Below are 20,345 nucleotides of genomic sequence, written 5' to 3'. Positions count from 1 at the left end.
ACACAAAGCTTCATGTTGCTCTGCCATTTTGTTTTCTGTGCTCTCCACTTTGCTGTGCCTCTTTCTTTCTTTCTCTATGCTAGGCTAATGGGCTCTGCATGATGTGAAGCTGGCCAACAGCTCCTGTGGAGCACTGAAGAACTCTGGATTACGTATTTCCTTTTAAGCGTTTTGTTAAAGCAGAGCAGTGAAGAGACTTTTTAAGAGTTAAAAAACGTTCATTTAACTTTTAAAGAAATCATCCACTGCTCTGCTTGGAGGGGTAAAAGAAATCCTCTGAAACTCCTTCAACACACTAGAGACATTATTAAAGGTAGACCCGCCTTTTAATGCTTACTGGAGGACATCTCAAAAGGCAAACAAGCCTCATGAAAGCTGAACTGGATGGGGTAAAGCTGTTGATTTTTTTAATTATTATTTTTTCAATCAGCAAACAAGAATATACAGCACTCAGCCACCTCTGAATAGAATCTGGAGTTCTAGTTGGCCTAATAAAGGTATTGCCCTAATATGGATTATGTAGGAAAATGAACCCCCTTTAATTCCCTCATTAAAAACAAACAAACCTGGACCTAAAATTTGGCAGGCCTAATTCACGCTGTAGGGGATCTTGTGCCTGTGAATTTCATTTGCTTCTGCCAAAATGGAAAAAGGCTATAACCAATTTTAGTTACCCAGTAAAAGTGAATGGGAAACACAGAGCCCCATTTTATATAGAGCAGCTTAAGCAGAATAATAATAATAATAATAATAATAATAATAATAATAATAATAATTTATTTATACCCCAGCCACTCTGGGTGGCTTCCAACAAAAGATTAAAAAATACATTAAAACAGGCACCCCAAACTGTGCCCTCCAGATGTTTTGGGACTTCAACTTCCATCATCCCTCACCACTGGTCCTGTTAGCTAGAGATGATGGGAGTTGTAGCCCCAAAACATCTGGAGGGCAGAGTTTGGGGGATGCCTGCATTAAAACATCAGCCATTAAAAACTTCCCTAAACAGGCTGCCTTCAGATGTCTTCTAAAAGTCAGGTAGTTGTTTTTCTCTTTGACATCTGATGGGAGGGCATTGCACAGGGCGGGCGCCACCACTGAGAAGGCCTTCTACCTGGTTCCCTGTAACTTCACTTCTCGCAGGGAGGAAACCGCCAGAAGGACCTCGGAGCTGGACCTCAGTGTCTGGGTTGAATGATGGGGGTGGAGACGCTCCTTAAGGTATACTGAGTTGAGGCTGTTTAGGGCTTTAAATCAAATCGGGGGCGTTATATACAAAAAGCAGGCACAAAGCATATCTTGGGGGGGACACACACATATACCACGTACAGACTACATACACAGTTGCCACATATCATGTGACACACATGCTCCTCCCCATCCCCACACTGTGATTGAAGACAGGGGGGATTCCATCTTTTGCTTTTCGCAGATTATTCTGTGGCCACAGTGAGAATGAGATGTGCCGTTGGCCTGATCCAGCAGGTTCGTCTTATGTTCTTCAGCCTGTGGGCTGCAAGTTCGTAACCTTTGTACTAAGGGTATTGATCACTTGTAAAACTGTACGGCATTACACAGCTGATTTTGTTGGCTGGTTTGTTTTATTCTAGCCATGTTTTCATGTCAGGAATGTCTCTCCATCCCTCCCTGTCAAGGGTTTAATTCGTAATCATGCCACAAACAATTATCCCATGGAAAAATGGCATGTCATCTCGTTACATAAGAAGATTCTTATCTACGCCACTGACAAAGCTGCATTCACATTTTATCTGCTGACGTACTGAGGTTTTTTTTTATTATTTGCTTCATCTGGATTTTAATGTGCCTTATTACATCCACCAATCTGCTGAGCATTTTAAAAGACCACTTGGCTAATGTCAGAAACACTATAGTCATCATCCTAAAAGCACCAGTCTGCTAAGCATCTAAGGATACTGGAATCCCACATAAATATTTTGGTACAAATTAATCTTTTCATGTAAACCTTTCACTAAAGAGCAGCTGGTCCCTACACAGTTGCCAAAGGAATGTGGCATGCTCTTTCTGCACAGCAGACCTCACTGCTGTTATGATTGTGCAAGCAGAAATTATTTCATTTACTTAAATATTTCTTAACCGCCCATCATCAGATGATCCCAGGACAGCACGCAAAACCATGACTAAAACTGTTCATACAACATGTGAATGCAATAATTTTTTTAAAAACACAGCAATATACAAGAGACTGCAAGAGAAAAGACAGTCAAAAAGCTGAAGAGTAGAGAAAATGGACTGCAAAAAGATCAAACTTATCCATCCTTAAAGAAATCAGCCCTGAGTGCTCACTGGAAGGACAGATCCTGAAGCTGAGGCTCCAGTACTTTGGCCATCTCATGAGAGGAGAAGACTCCCTGGAAAAGACCCTGATGTTGGGAAAGATTGAGGGCACAAGGAGAAGGGGGAGACCGAGGACGAGATGGTTGGACAGTGTTCTCGAAGCGACTGGCATGAGTTTGGCCAAACTGCGGGAGGCAGTGGGGGATAGGGGTGCCTGGCGTGCTCTGGTCCATGGGGTCACGAAGAGTCGGACACGACTGAACGACTGAACAACAACAGAGAAAATGGCATCTAAAACAGGTGTGGATAACTTTGGGCAGTCTTTTCCACTGTCAAACAGCTCACACCATCAGGAAGATATTCCTGACATTCAGTCTACCTCCTTTTTATTCTCATTTGAATCAGTTGGTTTGGATCTGACCCTCCTCAGCAACAGCAAGCCAATTTATTATACCATCTCTCTGACAGCCTTTTAAATATTTGAAGATGGCTCTCTCACATTGCCTCATAATGACCTCTTCTCCAGGCTAAGCATACCCAATTAAACAGACACAAACACACACTGAACAACCAAGCCACTGGGCCTTAACAATATGTGCAACATCATTGCTGGATCAGAATGATCACCATTAAAAGCTAAGGAGAACGCTTACGAAACATTTAATTCTGGATTTGTCTCACAGTCCAAATTTGTGCTTCCAATTATAGTAGCAGGATTCTTTGCCAATACTGACACTTAACCACAGACGTTGGAGTAAAGAATCATATTTGTATCATTTTCAATCCAATCAAGTTAAAAACATGGGAAGTATAGATGACCACAGTTAACTTCATTCCAGTCTTGCTTCCAGTATTTGCCATAGTGAATCAAAGCAGGCATGAATGGCATTTCCCTATAGATATCAGTACCACACGGTCACATGAATATGCCTATTGTCCAAAGTAAATGGATCCAGTGTCCTGAACCCTTGGCTTACCTGGAGGCAAGCCAGTATGTCAAGTCCCCAGTCCAGGGTTAATCCACATGTCAAAAGGAAGCAGAGTCCCACAGAGATCCTGGAGCACCCAAGCTGAAGTCCATCCACATAGGGGGTTAGGCAGAAACAGCACTTCAACTCTGCTGCCCTTTAGTACTTTGCATGCTGGTTGCAGCACCTGGGCTGAGGAGGCAGGTGACCCTCATCTGTTTCAAGCCAACTCCAGCTGAGGAATCACACGGCTCCTCCCAGAGCTAGTGAGCCCCACCTGGCCAGCTAGGGAACTGGGCTGTGGGTGCTTGCCTGCCTCAGCCTCCTTCCGCTGCTCCCTCAGAGCGCACTGTGTTTGTGGAGACAGGGCCCCCTCTGGGTCCTGCTGTTCTGGTACCTGTGCATTAACCCCCATCCCCTTGTCATTCTCCGTCACCCTGTGAGTACTTCCAACACCAACCTCTCCTTCCCCATCCCCAGCTTGCCCCAGTGTGTCCCAGTCCTGGCTACACTCTTTGCTGGGATCCTCTTCCTCTTCCCTGTTGTCCTGCCAAGTTCATGACACCCAGAAACTGCTCTCTGTGTATTTTCTACAATGCAACGGAATTAATGAATCGCCCCAATTCTCACATACTGGTTATTACCATAAAGCCTAGACACTGGTGCTTTTTGGGGAGTAACAACCAAAGATTGAACCTGATACATCATTATTTTTGTTTCATTTAAATTGCTGTATATATCTTTTGTATTATTTCAAATATTTGGTTTTCTAACAAGCAGGTAAGTGTACCTGGCCTGCCTGCCCCGTCCCACTGTCTGCTGCCAAATGACACAGGCATTTCCCCGTTTACAACAATGGCATACAACATTGTAAAATTATCTGCCATGGTTTATTCAGTTATGGCCCAAAGGCACAAACCACTGAGAAGTTCACCTGTGAACATCCCACAGAGAGGAATAGAAGCGTTCTAAAGCAACACAAGATAGTCTGTGCCCAAGATGTTCACTCTCATGTGACTCTTTCTTACCACCAGAGGTCCTTAAACTAGACGAATTAAGAGCAGTGTCGTGGAACGCATCTGTTGAGGAGGATTAACACTGTGTCGCAATGGCCATAACGGGGCTCTGGAGTGACATGAATTTAGTAAGTGGTACAAGTATCAAGCTTGGCACCATGAGCAAAATATGCTGTGCATCCATTCATGCGTCAAACTAACAGCAAGCGAACATTCAGTAATTGTTACATTAGGCCCATTTTTATTGGTGATTCATAATTTGCTGTCTGGTATTTGTGATCCATAAGAATGAGCATTTTCCAGGATTCTACATGTGGTGTATGCCATCTGAATTAACAGCCTGTGGCAATCAAAGATGCCCAGGAGCAAAATCAGAATCCCTTGGGCAGCTACAATGACTCCATGGCCTTTGCAGGCTCCACAATATAGATAGGGTGTCTGAAGAATGTCAGTCTCATTTGCTACACCATTAATTAGCAGTACAACTGCTGAGTTTCTGGGACTAAAGACAAAATGCATCTCCCCATATCTTATTAGTACCTTTGTTATTACAGAACATTACCAGCTATTGAAAATAGTAGGCTGTGTGATTGCACAATCATAATTTGAATTATTATTTACTCCTCACATTGCTGCATTGGACAAGAGTGTGTTTCCCTGACTGCATTTATCATTCTCCTCTTATACCACTGATGGAAGGTATTCAGTGGCTGTAAGAGAGGGAACCTTTGGCTCTCCTGATGTTATTGGATTCCAGCTCCTATTCTTGTTTATCTTCATCCAAGCTGATGGGAGTTCAACAGCATCTGGACCATGTGTCTCCATGCCATGGCAAAAGTATGGTGGTTCTTGTCCATGAGATGTTGCTTGCAGGTGACGCAGCCTTGACAGCACACTCCGAGGAAGCTCTACAAATTCAACAACCATTTTTCACAAGCATGCAGGGACTTCACACTCACCACCAGCCTGACAAAGACCAACATCTTCGGTCAGAATGCCACCAGCACTCCACGCATCAGCATTAGTGATCACGCGCTTGAGGTGGTAGATGACTTTGTCTACCTGGGTTCCATCATAACCAGCAACCTCTCCATAAACAATGAGCTGGACAAGCGAATTGGCAAGGCAGCTACACCAATGGTTTGCCTCTCCAAAAGGTTATGGGAGAATGTGATGCTAATGTCCGATACCAAGATGAAAGTATACCAGAAGCCCTTGAACTCTAATAACTGACTGGATGAGAGCCAAACAACTGAAGCTCAGTCTAGATAAGACTGAGGCACTGTTAGCGGGTGGTTCCCTAGACCAGACGGATGGGAGGTTGCCTGCTCTTGATGTGGTTACATTCCTTCTGAAGGAGTGGGTATGTAGTTTCGGGATGCTTCTGGATCCACTGCTGCTGCTTGAGGCTCACATGGCCTCAGTGGTGCAGAGTGCCTTCCATTAGCTTTGGCAGGTTTATCTGGACAGGGACGGCCTAACTTCTGTTGTCTACGCTCTGGTAACCTCTAGGTTAGATTACTGCAATGCATTATACATGGGGCTGCCTCTGAAGACAGTTCGGAAACTTCAGCTGGTGCAGAATCCAGTGGCCAGGTCGCTCACCAGGGCAAGACAGTTTGAGCAGATTACGCCAATCCTGGCCTGACTGCACTGGCTGCCAATCAGTTTCTGGGCTCAATTCAAAGTGCTGGTTTTGACCTATAAAGCCTTAAATGCCTCAGGACTGCAATACCTCAAGGACTGCCTCTCACCATATGAACCTACCTGGACCCTGCGTTCATCATCTGAGGCCCATCTTCATGTGCCACCTCCACAAGAGGTCCAGAGGGTGGCAGCCTAAGAATGGGCCTTTTCTGCAGTGGCTCCCCGTTTGTGGAATGCTCTCCCCAGATCATAGCTGTCAACTTTTTCCTTTTTTTAAGGGAAATTCCCTTATTCCGAATAGGATTCCCCGCAAGAAAAGGGAAAAGTTGACAGCTATGCCCCAGAGAGGCTTGCCTGGCACTTTCATTATACATCTTTAGGCGCCAGGTGAAAACATCCTTCTTCAACCAGACCTTGGGCTGTTTCACATCCAATACCCTTTTAAATGTGTTGTGGGAGGGGTGTGCTGTTGGTTTTTTCTTGTTCTTCTTCTTGTTATTATTTATTTTGTGTTTTTTCATCTTGTATTTTTATGTTGCGAGGAGCCCTGAGATCTACAGGTGAAGGGTGGCATACAAATTTAATAAAAGAATAATAATGCTAATAATGCCTCTAGTTTGTTTAATTGGAGGATACTGAGGTGTGTTGAGATAAAGGTAAACTTTACATTTTTGCTCCGTGCTCCTTTGCCTCATGCCCTGTCTATCAGTGGCCCCTGGAAGGTTGCTCAGAAGGGAATGCGGCCCTTGGACTGGAAAGGTTTCCTCACCAGTAATCTTACTTGGCACTCAGATGAATAAACATCTTGTTTCCTTCTGTACAATACAGCCGTCCACCCAGACCTGTCACTGGAAGAATGAATCATAGAATCAGAGTTGGAAGAGACCACAAGGGCCATCCAGTCCAACCCCCTGCCAAGCAGGAAACACCATCAAAGCATTCCTGACAGATGGCTGTCAAGCCTCCGCTTAAAGACCTCCAAATGGGAGGCCCCTGCACAGAATGAGTTCTGGTTTGTTACCAGGAAAAGGAAAAGTCCAGGAAAGGAAAATGCTAATTAACAGTTAACAGTTTTGTAGTTAAACCACTGCTTTCAGAAATGTCCCATCTTCTTCTGGATGACTAGTGGACACGCATCAAAATGAATCCAACAGAGGAAATAATGAATACAGAAAATACAGTATTGTATTATTTACTGAAGGAAATAACAAGTAAAAATCATGGAGGTTTTGTTTCCCCCTCTTTAAAAAAACCAGAACCATACAAGTATTGATGTGAAAATGTAAAGAACTGTGTTATAAAGGTGCAACCTGAAAAGGTATCTGAACAACCTGAAACTACTATGATTCAAGTGCTGCTGCTCATATGGAAGGTGAAATTAATGAATGGGTTTCACAATGCAATAATGTCCATACAAAATCTGAATAGACATTTTAGTAGCTCAATATATATTGCCCCCTTTCCATCCAAAGAAATATTTCACTGGGAGTTTTCTTTAAAAAAATATTATCTTTCCCAGTCAGGGAAGGAAAGGGTTTTGTTGTTTAAGAAACCGTGGCTTCCAGAGGCAGGCAAAGTTATAGCACTGCAGATAAATGAACCACTTTCCCTATACAACATAAAATCTTATTTTAATATTAAGGATTATTTTACAACTCAGTGGAAATATGCAGCAATGCAATATATTTCCATCGTCCGGATGGCAAAAAAGCACTCTTAACAGTCACAAGAGCCTGCCTTGTGTTAGCTATAAAAAAAATAGATTTATATATATATATATGTATTTATATATATATATGCATGTATGTATGTATGCAGCTACTATGTGCATTAAACAATACTTCTACGTGAATCTGCAGGGATTGCAACACATTTAATGTTTGTCTTGGGGTGGAACCAACAGCACTGTTCTCAAGTGACCTGTGACAGAATGGTAAGAGTTAAAAATGGTAATAATTTTCTTTTGTGTTTCCGGGCTGTTTTCCCCCCTGGCATCAGCCAGACACATCTGCCACTTCTGTTTCAATCCACATTTCAGGAGCATAAGCAATATCCCTGAAACTATCAGCTAAATACTAGGCGTGGTCACTCAAAACTGAGTCCCACTGAGCTCACTCCTAAGCGACTTACTCCCAAGCGAGTGTACCTGGCAGTGCTGCCTCTGTCTCACTTTCGTGAAGATCAAAACTGAATATTAGTCCAATTTCTCTGTATATTCCAGCAGGACAGCCCAATTTCACCATAGTGAAAAACCATGTCGCTTTTAAAAAAAAAACACGACAACTCTCTAATGCTTTGTCAACTATAGAACTATAGTTGTGATCAAAACAATAATAATCGCAGTTCACGGGATATAAGCCTACAGAATACAAGAAAGACTCCTGCTGTTTTCAGATGTATATCATGTTTCTGGATTTGGGTGGGTGGAGTTTATTTTATTTTTAGAAATGAAAATTGCATTACTCATGAACTGTAGAAAACTGCTCAGCTATGCTATCTGCATCAGATTGATCTCACCAGCACCCTTGTCAAACGAGGAGCATTGCCTCTGGGGCTGAAAGGATAACCCACCGGTAACAGCTGGAATAGAAAAACCGTCACTTCGCTGGATCAAGAAGGGAAGCACTGTTCTGAACTAAAGCTTTATATCTCGAATCACTCTACATCTCTGATACCTAGAGAGCATGGCAATTAAGTTCATCATTCTCCTACTGTAGGTGTTTCTGAGGGGTGCTACTGAAACATGGTGTGGTGATTTGCTGTGAGGGGGGCAAAAATATATATATTTGAAAGGGTAACCGGGTACCCTAGACACTTTTCCTTGGAGAAAGTTTATCCAGAACTCCATTCTGTCTCTCTCGGGTTTACAGCAGCTTAGATTTCCATTTCTTTCATCCGAGGCAGAGCAAATGTCTCACACCTGTAGGCCAGTACTGGTGATCTGCCTTAGAAAGCCTAGCACTGCTCTGACACAATGAAGCCTTCCTTTTCGCCAACAGGTTCCACCTCGGCATAGGCAGGGTGTCCAGAGCCTCTCCGAAATTTCATTGCAGGCCATCTGCTGGGGCGACGCTAGAAGAGTGGACACACAAACAAAGGCAGTCAGATTCTAGCAGAAGCTGTCCCTAGCTCTACATCAGTGTTAGCCAAACTTGGGTCTCCAGCTGTTTTGGGGCTACAATTCCCATCATCCCTGACCACTGGTCCTGTTAGGTAGGGATGATGGGAGTTGTAGTTCAAAAACAGCTGGAGACCTAAGTTTGGCCAACACTGCTCTACATAAATCTATGTAAAAATGTAGGGTCGGTTCCAGACCTAGGCCACATTCACACCACACATTTAAAGCACCACCATACTGTTGCATGCGAAGGGTGCTGAGAGTTATTTGGAGACCCCCTATTCCCCTCACGGAGCTACAGTTTTCAGAGTGGTTTACCCTCTTCCTCCAGGGAACTGCGGAAATTGTAGTTCTGTGAGGGGAGTAAGTGTCTCCAAACAACTCTCTGCATCCTTAAACTACTGTTCATTGAGATATTAATCAATGAGACTTCAGTTAGTCAATAGTTCTATGTAACTTGCCTGATGACACACAATCAAATGGATTCTAGAATTTCAGCAAAGCTGCCTGGAAATATTCACGTTCTTTGTGTAAACAACCATTTCTGATGTTGTAAATCAAAAATAAAAATAATCAGTTTATGTAAGATGGGATGCAGCTGTCATACAAGAAGCGAAAACCCTGCAAGTTACTTGAAAAACTTGAAAATTGTCCAAAGTACATCTTTCCACTCATTTTCATGTGGGAGAAGATTTTTTTTTTAAAAAAGTTTTGCTTCTGAAGTTTCCCATTAATAACAACATAGGCAAACATTCAGGGTTATCTAATTGTACCTGTCAAGCCATGAAACTTTGACAAGAGCTATTATTACTTCACTTGACTGAGCTACCGATCCAAACTCAAATATTTCAGCTATTAATTGATAATACAAATAAAAAGTTAATTGTCCTGGTGGGATGTGCAGCTCTTCAAACTCCTGCAGTCCAGGAGAAACCAAATTAACCTCTCATCATTTTTAGTCTTAGCAGTAGCCTGAGAAAGGGTAAAGGATGGGGAAGAAGTACCGTATATATTACAGACCTACTTCACAAACACTGATTAAATTTTATATACTGCATATGAATGGAACTTTTTTAAAAATTAAAAAATGTATCTACAGAATACGTCTCTAGGACTGGAGCTCCAACTATGGGCAGTGGTATTGTGGAAAGCATTTTAGCTCACCCCCCCACCCCCCGAGCAAGGCAATTATGCAATCTGCTGGAGTACCAGGGTAACTGATGAACCTCATTTGCTCTGGAAACTAAGTGACATAATCACTAGGTTATGAAGTCTGTGACAGTTTAGTATGAAAGCCGTTAAGAAAATGAGGGAAATAATGAAGCACAGGCTGGTTACTTTCTTCTTTTTCTTCAATGATGTTCTTACTTCACACTAGCTGTTCAAATGGTAGCATTTCAGTTAGTTGAAGATTAATTTGTTAAAGCTCAATGTGTTTTACACTTTTTCTTTTAATTCTCCCTGGGCCTATGGTTAAAGGGGCAGCCATGATGAACTGCTGAAATGGCCTTGGGACAATTATGACAAAACATTATCTACTTTATTCACACATATCTTTTTCAAACTAAATGTGCTTTTTGTAGTTCTCCTTATGATCTCTGCCCTGCATTGCAATGGTGGAATCTAGGGTTTCGAAACTGGTACCAAAGATGAAAGATGTAAACAGGAACCAAACCAAAAGTTTAAAACTGAGTGGGAGTGTTACCGAGTATACTTAGAAAAACATTGTCCCCAAACAAAATCCTTAATATGCTTTGATTAATTTTCACAAATTAGATAACAGACAGATAACGTACCCCATGTAAGATCAATGAACTAAAAGTTGAAAAAGGACATAGTTAAAAAGAAAAAGAAGAAGGATCCGCAGTGAGGTGGAGGGAAGTCATTTCTAAAGACTTAAGGTTGTTGTTGTTTAGTCGTGTCCGACTCTTCATGACCCCATGGACCAGAGCATGCCAGGCACTCCTGTCTTCCACTGCCACCCGCAGTGCCCTCCATCTTTCCCAACATGAGGGTCTTTTCCAGGGAGTCTTCTCTTCTCATGAGGTGGCCAAAGTACTGGAGTCTCAGCTTCAGGATCCGCCCTTCCAGTGAGCACTCAGGGCTGATTTCCTTAAGAATGGGTAGGTTTGATATTCTTGCAGTCCATAGGACTCTCAAGAGTCTCCTCCAGCACCATAATTCAAAAGCAGTGTTATTTGATGTTGAGTTATTCTGGTTTTTCTTTATGTACCTTATTATGTTTTGAAGAATGAATGAAATAACTGTACTAATAATCAAACTCAATGAACAATATTGGGGGGGGGGGGTCCTTAAAAAACCAAAACAAAGCTTGCTGAACTGAACTTTCCAACTAGATCAGATTTTTGCTTAAGTGTCCAGATGTCCTTAAAACAGAAATGAGCTATTTGTTATTTACCTTTTGAAAAATAAACCAGCCGGCTTCTCTCTTTGTCATGTACTCAAATGAATACTGTAAGCACAACAGCAAACACACTACCAACTGGGCAGAGAACACCAATCTAATTAAGATGATCTCCTGAATAGTCTTCTAACATCTAACAAAGATATCCCATAGTCTATTCAGATGTTAGCCTCACTGAGTACTTGGGGGACTTGTGCAATCAGACTCTCGGGTAAGTGAATATAGGACTGCAGCCACAGAATGCACATGGGAAGCATGGCTGCAGAACACCCTTGTCTTCCAAACAATGAAAACAGTCAGTTAAGGTATTTATTTACGGTGAAAGTGTTACTAAAAACAATGGGAGGGGGAGTGTTATGTGATTTTGTATGTGTGCACAGCAAACCGCTGGGACTAAAAAAAAAAGAAAGTTCTGGATGCTGTGAGCAAATAAGTAGTGGGAGAGATCTGTTATGCACATGCCACAGGGAGATAAAGATTAGGGGATAAGTGATGAAGGAGAAGATTGGTGATAGAATAACTGAACAGATGTGCTCACTGGGGTTTAATGATTTCCACATATTGCGCAAGCACAGGAATATGGGTATATTGGCATTTAATGACTATTTCCCCCATGGCTCCTGATGAAACTGAGAAGCATATTGTTATGCCTTATAATTTTTTATGTACACCAATAACGCTGTACATTTTACCTATTATTGTACAAGAATTCAGTTACAGCAATTACGAGCGCTGTGTATGCTCTGATTCAGTGTTAGTTTGCTGAGATTCTAAATAATCTCTTTATATGCATTTCCTTCCACGAGTTTATTCTACAATAAGCTCATAATGTCTGCAGTGGAGATCATTTCAGAAACATGTTGTTTTGTCCACCAATGCACACAGAAAGGGTGCCTGAAACTATTCTGCATGCTGAGAGACTTGCCAAACCCGAAACATAACAGTTTATCATGGGTGTGTGTGTCTCCATTACATTAAACATCTTTTTTTTTGTTATCTGCTGCATGCAGAGAAATGTAAATTATGAGGGGCCTTCAGTAGATTACTTGCAATTTTACTACCAATTTACTAAACAAGTCCTTGTGGTAACTTGCTACATTACAATATTTATTAAAGAAAGGGAAAATGATAGTATAGGGCTAAGCAGACAAGCAAGCTAGCAAACAAACAAACAAACAAACATGTTTCATTTTCATTTTTGGGAACCACTGAGTCTTCTCTCCCCACCTCCATCAACAACGCCACAGTTCTGTCACTGTTGCTGGTCATAAAGCCACACCCCCCTCTCTATAGACTGGTGAAAGAGCTGTGCAGATTCCAACGAGACATGTCTACTCAAAAGTAGTCTCATTTGAGTCTAGGGTTGTAGATTAATGCTCATATTGAAATCATTTGGCATTTGATTTGTTGATTTCTTTATTCATCCATCCATCCGCTTAGCAATGATGTTGGCGTTCCCATGATGAAATTGCATTGATGACGATCAGCATGCAGAATGGTCCAGTTGCTGTGGAGGTGGATTGTGTTACATATGTGAATTATTTCTACCTTCAGTTGAACCCAGTGAGGCACAACCACTTAACCTACACGAGCAGAGTACAGTTACACTGAGAGCAGTGCTGCTGTGTGGTACGAGAATCTTCACTCCAATTCAGCAGCTTGTCCAGATGACAAGGCTTTTCTCTTCATACCTGTTCCTTGCATACAGTTGTGCAGTGGGTGCATACTTCTGCTTGCATAGGCAAGCATTAAATGAGTGACCAACATGTTGTTGTTTAGTCGTGTCTGACTCTTCGTGACCCTATGGACCAGAGCATGCCAGGCACTCCTGTCTTCCACTGCCTCCCAGAGTTTTGTCAAATTCATGTTGGTAGCTTCGATAACACTGTCCAACCATCTCATCCTCTGTCGTCCCCTTCTCCTTGTGCCCTCAATCTTTCCCAACATCAGGGTCTTTTCCAGGGAGTCTTCTCTTCTCATGAGGTGGCCAAAGTATTGGAACCTCAGCTTCAGGATCTGTCCTTCCAGTGAGCACTCAGGGCTGATTTCCTTCAGAATGGATAGGTTTGATCTTCTTGCAGTCCATGGGACTCTCAAGAGTCTCCTCCAGCACCATAATTCAAAAGCATCAATTCTTCAGCGATCAGCCTTCTTTATGGTCCAGTTCTCACTTCCATAAATTACTAATGGGAAAACCATAGCTTTAACTATACGGACCTTTGTTGGCAAGGTGATGTCTCTGCTTTTTAATATGCTGTCTAGGTTTGTCATTGCTTTTCTCCCAAGAAGCAGGCGTCTTTTAATTTCGTGACTGCTGTCACCATCTGCAGTGATCACGGAGTCCAAGAAGGTAAAATCTCTCACTGCCTCCATTTCTTTACCTTCTATTTGCCAGGAGGCGATGGGACCAGTGGCCATGATCTGAGTAGCAAATCCACTGAATCACATATCAGCACAGGTGGCCATTTGCTTAGATACTCACATGTGCATTCAAACAGCAAAGGACTGAAGTAGATATAGTGGTACCTCGGGTTAAGAACTTAATTCGTTCTGGAGGTCCATTCTTAACCTGAAACTGTTCTTAACCTGAAGCACCACTTTAGCTAATGGGGTCTCCCGCTGCCGCGGTGGCCCAATTTCTGTTCTTAACCCGAGGTACTATTTCTGGGTTAGCAGAGTCTGTAACCTGAAGCGTCTGTAACCCAAGGTACCACTGTAAATCTTCCCTTCTATACCTAGATGTGCTTCCACATACACTGCAAAAGACAACGATCTGGACACAGCCCTATTGCTGAAGCTAAGTAGCAGCAGCAGCAGCAGCAGCAGCAGCAGCAGAGTTTGGATTTGAAACTCTGCCAGGAAGCCACGAAGAAGAAGAAGAAGAAGAAGAAGAAGAAGAAGAAGAAGAAGAAGAAGAAGAGTTTGGATTTGATATCCCGCTTTTCACTACCCGAAGGAGTCTCAAAGCGGCTAACATTCTCCTTTCCCTTCCTCCCCCACAACAAACACTCTGTGAGGTGAGTGGGGCTGAGAGACTTCAGAGAAGTGTGACTAGCCCAAGGTCACCCAGCAGCTGCATGTGGAGGAGCGGAGGCGCGAACCCGGTTCCCCAGATTACGAGTCTACCACTCTTAACCACTACACCACATAAGGTGCTCTTAGCTCTTGGAAAGAAGAGTAGGGTATAAATAATAAAGAAATGCAATTCCTACAGAAACCAGCAGTCATACACATCACGTTGATGCCCACAGCCATGTCTGGAACGAGGCTACTGTCTACTTTCCTATCGGAACAGTGATACTTCAGTGTTTTATTTTCGTAAGTCACAGAAAATGTGCAATAAAGGCACACTGAGTGAAGATGAATTATTTTTACTATTATTGATAATGTCATGTGTTATACTGATATTAACTAGCGTATCATGATGGGACAGTCACATTAATATGGCCAACTATTGCAAAGATGATTCGGAGACAGGGTTGAAAAAAGACTACTTGACCTCAGAAATTTATTCAGCAAACAAGTCAGTGATTCTCCAGATCTGTCACTTAACACGTCGTTTTGGGGGAAAGGTCATGCTCAAGTTCGCTGCAGTTAAACTGGCTTGAGATACACTCCCTGCCCGTTATCATACTGCCCAGCTAAAGGCCAAGCATTGTAAATCAAAGAAGAACAATAGCAACACGACAGGAAAAGACAAAAGCCAGTGCTTATCAGGACTCTGAGAATACTTCAGAGTTTCGGCTTACAGGAAGCAGACCAGCCTCTGACCAGGTTATAGGTGGAAGGTTTGGTGATCTAGTATGACAAACACATCTCACCTCAATAAAGAAGAGACTGGCTGCTGACGTCGGATGGTGGTACATATAAACTGTCACAAGTATTGCCGCTGCTACAATCAGGACCAGTATGAAGATCCCAACAATTAAACCCGCGTGAAGAGTCCCGCTTTTTCTCTCTGCTGCACTGTCATCTGTTGAGGCTGTAAAAAAGAAGAAAGAACACCATAAAACCCCAACCCAAATGGATTAAACTTGGCAAGATTTCATTTTGTTTTCCCTCTTTCTCATACACGCAACAAGGTTTTACCCTAGGAAATTGAGGCGCCTCTTTTCCTGTGAGCTGCATACTCATATATTGCCAATGAAAATGGACAATTTCCAAACGTTCTCTTTATTTCTAGCTCAATAAACAACATTAATATATATAGGGAAAGAAGACGAGTAAGGTAGGAATGGGACATGATCAAGATGTAGAACTTGGGGCCATCCAAGGAAGCTAGGTATGGAAAGAGTAGGGCAGACAAACGAAAGCAGTGCTCCTGCAAGAGACAGTGATGGGCACCAACTTGGATAGCTTTAAAAGAGCATTAGAAAAATTCATGGAGAATAAGCCAAATTCAATGGCTACTAGCCAGATTGCTGGAGGCAGTGTGCCTCTGAATGCCAGTTGGTGGGCATCTGGTCCTGCTAGTGGGCATCCCATAGGTTCTGGTTGGCCCCTGTGCAAACAGGATGCTGAACCAAAGGGGCCTCTAGCCTGGTCCAACAGAACTTTCCTTATGTTCATTGTACACAAAATGTAGGCATCCCAGCATTTCCAAATTAAGCCACATAATGACTCTACATTTTGATTTCCCACTAACGTATGCACCGCTGCCTACAGACATACATTAATTGAATGCTGCAGGTCATCATTACATCTTGCAAGCTTCCAAGTTACAAAATATCACAAATCATTCTGAGGAAGGGTCAATAAAATTGGGGAAGTGCAGAGCATCATCTCCCAAACTTCTGTGCTACAGTGGAGCAGATGGGCATTAAATGGTCCTCAAATATTTTGATCGGAACAGAGCCTAAGTACCATATAAAAATGCTGCCGAAAGCCATCACATTGCTAAACCTTTATGGCAACACGTTCCATGTTGTAATACGTTGACAGTTGAGAAAGGGACAAATCAGAGCAAGTACCATCGGCATCAAAACAATCTTCCAAAAGCTAGCCAACCAGAACTCTGTTTAAAACTGATGCCATGAAGTTTAGTACATTTAGCTAGTTTCTTGGCATCTGGCTGCCAGCGGCAAAGAACAATTGTGCTTTTGGATGCTCTGGACATCTAATGGGATACTGAAAACTTAATATAGGGTAGAATAGGCTGTTATGCCACAAATAAAACACTGCATGGGCATTTGACCAACATTGCCAGATAAATAAGAGTCATCAAAAGAGGTCTGGAGTTCTTAATGAATATCGTTCAAACCCAGGAGTGCAATCCTATGGTCCCTGGGCGGGGCTATATTGGCCACTACTCAGCTGGGAGCTGTATGCAATTGTGGCTCCCTTGTGAGCATACATGAACAGTGCATGGGTTTTCAAGCTTATGTCTATCGCATTCAGAACATGCCCTTAAAACATTTTTAAACATTGCACTGGCACCAGGAGTGGCTCGCAGGGACAGGTGGTGGCATGCACCTGGCTTCATGGCATTGATGATGCTGCAGGTTATTGAGAAGAAAGCGGGAAGCGAGGTTGGTGCTGCACTAATGGAACAAATCTGGTTCACCCATCAGGGTGTTCTTCTCCCACCTGGTAAGCTACAGTGACGTTGCTGCCCAGAGGCCACATGCACAACAATGCCACTCCATGCTGCCTGCTCTTGATTGACACCTGCTTTCCAGTGTCTTGCTTGGGGCCATGGCTTTATTTGAGAATAGGCTACACAGCAGGCATGACCACAGCAGTACTTTGTGAAAGCACTCTCTTCTAATCCAAATCAGACGGACCACAGACACCTGGATGCTAAAACTTGGGAGATTGGCACTACCCAAGTGGAATTTGTCAGCAGAGTTGCCTTTGGTTTTTCAAACTGGAGGACTGTTTTTTTTTTTTTTACTTTCGCTTCCCAAATGAAGTTCTCAATACAAGTGTCCCATTTCCTTGTTTAGAAGGGCAACTTCCGACAAAGCATGGTGGGCTCCTGTATTTAATTTCTGCTATTTGAAGTTTTAGGATCTGTTGAATCAATCATTTCATTCGTATGCCGTCTTTCAAAGGTCAAAACCATGGCCCAAGGCAGCTTACTCTCTCTCTCTCTCTCTCTCTATATATATATATTACACACACACACACACACACACACACACACACACACATTACATACCTACAAGCATAACAAAAGTAGTCATAAACAATAATCTAAACATCAAAAAGTACACAACCAAACTGAACAATTTCCACATAAATCACTAGATACAAAATAAAGATACAAAAGAATAATTATCAACAACAGCAACCCCCCCTAACAATACCCTAGCCCCTGCGTACCTGTACCTGCTTACTGCTAGTCTCTTAGATGATTCTATAACTGATGGATAAATTGATTTATTTAATTGGGTTGTTGCTGTTGTTGTTATTATTATGTTGTTTTATAGTATGTTGGGAAATGCTCTGGGATTCTTTTGCAAGAGAATGGTCTCTAAAAGTTTTGTAAGTAATAATTTTTGCTGCTTTTGTGCTGCCTGGAGTGACATCCACTGACAGACAGGTCACCACCAGAAATGAGGGGCCTGAGGCAGCAACACTAGCCTGTCACCGTAAAGATCTTAACAATGTGGTATGGGAGCAGTTCATTTGTGGTGTATTTCTGATTCCCACCAATAAGGAGCTACCAAATAGTCCCTAACGAGGAGACTGACGCATTTTCCAAGAGTCCACAATTTGCAGTCCAAAACTTCCTGTGGCACCAGTATGTGTGAGTTAAACTTCTCCACAGTAGATACAAGCAAAGCTCTGTTAATAAGAGAATCAGGCCTCAGACATCCTAGATAATGCCGGATTTCAACAAAACCACAAGCCAAGAGAGTAAGAACCATAAAAACTAATACTATCCATTTGATATTCATACCAGTGTTTAGCATCCAGGTTTGAAAATGAGAATTCTGTCACTTCCAGACAATATATATGCCAACATCTTGTCAGTATTTCTGCCAGCCTCCGCTTATGAAGCGCTCCATGTATATTGGACAAAGGGTTCAGCATGCCAAATGCAAAAGGAACGTGAGGTACGTGTATGTGTGCAATTTTAAAGTGTCAAACGGTATACCAAAAAAAAAATAATGATCTGCATAACTGAAGTCCAATAAATTGATAACCTCAAGGTTAAAATGTAAAAGGGAACTCGTTTTTACTCTGTTTGCACAGACAATGAAGAAGGTTGTCAACTTTGAAATACTTTTCGCTGGCAGAGATGGCACCAGACAGTTTCCTTACAAAGTGATGGAAAGGAAGGGAAAGGAAGAAGAACCCTCAGAACCTTTTGCGTGTGAAAAGAATGTATTACATTAACCACAGCTTATCTGATGCTGCCAGGACAATGGAACCCTGCTTGGCTTCTTGGCGCTCCTCTCCTCACCATCTCTGCAAAGTTCATTTGCAATTAAGGTGACCACAAGAAAGTGCACTTAAGTCTCTGACTGCTTTTGATGAAAGCGCTGATGCTGTGCTGTTTTTGCTGTAATTATTAGTATTATTTTAATAATTTCCCCCTCTCTCCCATTCAATATTCAATTGTTTTTTTAAAAAATTACCAGTAGTTTTCTTCTATGTTTTTAGCTGTAAGCTACCTTGAGTCCACGTCAGGGAAATAGATGGGATATTAATAAACACATAACAACAACAACAACAACAACAACAACAACAACAACAACAACAACACAAGGTTGCCATGCATTATTGGCAACATCTGATACAAAGCAACTCTATAAACAGGTAAGTTGCCTTTTTATTACATACACAGGGAAAAGGATTCAGCTACAAGCAACTGCAGTTAAAGGATCTCAGGTAGCAAGAAAATGAAATAATTCTACCTGAAGACCAAAGTAAACAGGATGCTAAAGCTAAAGGAGTCAGCGTAGCTATGAGACTCCAGAGAAGAATTATAAAACTTTTTTCTTTGTACTATTTCGCAATCTAAATTGTTCCCCCACTGGAAGCTGCTATTTCCATGTACCTGTATTTCGCCCACTAAGGATGAAATTACAGTTTGGAGGAGAGGGTTAGATCAGGTAAACAGCATTGGGAGAAAAGGTCCACATCCACCCACCAGATTCCTCAGTGATTCAATCAGGATCTATTTCCACCCCCTTCTGCTTTTAACTTTAAAAAGACAAACAAGCAGGGTATCCAGTAATGGATTTCCCTTCTGTCTATGAAGTGGGGCTGAAAATTTCCTAGTGCTTTATTTTTCCATTTCAAAACTTTATTAGTGACTATGAATGGATGCCCATTGCAAACACATTATGCAAGATTAGAAGTTTCAAAGTTTTTACATTTGTTTACTCCACACAAGTAAAATAAACATGCTAAATTAGATCACTCTCCAGGGCATCACATATTTTAATGATGCAAAATGGGGGGGTTTTCTTATGCAAATCACCGTATGCAAATAACACAAATTTGCTTGGGAAAATTATAATTCAAAATTCTCTGGAAAAACCACTTTTGTCAATCCCCTGCTCTCTCACTGTAGATGACAGAAAACACCAACAGGCTCCGCAGTTATAACTCAGATTGCATCCTGCGGACATTCTGAAATCAGTTGTAGAATGAATGAATCCACTATCATTCGGAATCTCTGTCTCTTCTCCATTATAAGATCCCAGCCCCCCCCCCCAAATGCAGCAGTAATGTTGCATGGATATCACTGAGCATTAGCCTTATAAAGCAAGATCAGAAAGCAACAAAGTATTATCCAAAGAATTCTCCTTCTATGAACCAAATGAAAATTAAATTGCAATCTTCAGATCATTTACCCAGGAATAATTCTCTCTGGAATCACAATAATTGCTGCAGAATTA

The 20,345-nt window shown here is 42.1% G+C and overlaps 1 protein-coding gene across 3 annotated transcripts in view; it reads right to left on the bottom strand.

The window, feature by feature from the left end:
* Window positions 1-8,223: 8,223 nt before the first annotated feature.
* PLXDC2 (plexin domain containing 2) overlaps window positions 8,224-20,345 on the bottom strand; it is a 232,312-nt gene continuing 220,190 nt past the window's right edge. For all 3 annotated transcript variants that reach the window (XM_033164880.1, XM_033164881.1, XM_033164882.1), the window contains 2 exons: window positions 15,312-15,472; window positions 8,224-9,019 (listed from right to left, as the gene is read on the bottom strand). In XM_033164880.1, the coding sequence (XP_033020771.1) occupies window positions 8,903-9,019; window positions 15,312-15,472 (278 nt within the window). In that variant the 3' untranslated portion in view covers window positions 8,224-8,902. The remainder of the gene's footprint in view (window positions 9,020-15,311; window positions 15,473-20,345) is intronic.

The sequence above is a fragment of the Lacerta agilis genome, chromosome 12 (assembly GCF_009819535.1).
Source record: "Lacerta agilis isolate rLacAgi1 chromosome 12, rLacAgi1.pri, whole genome shotgun sequence".
Taxonomy (NCBI): Eukaryota; Metazoa; Chordata; class Lepidosauria; order Squamata; family Lacertidae; genus Lacerta; species Lacerta agilis.
Note: the sequence above shows the minus strand (reverse complement) of the source record. Positions and strands in the feature narration are given on the sequence as shown.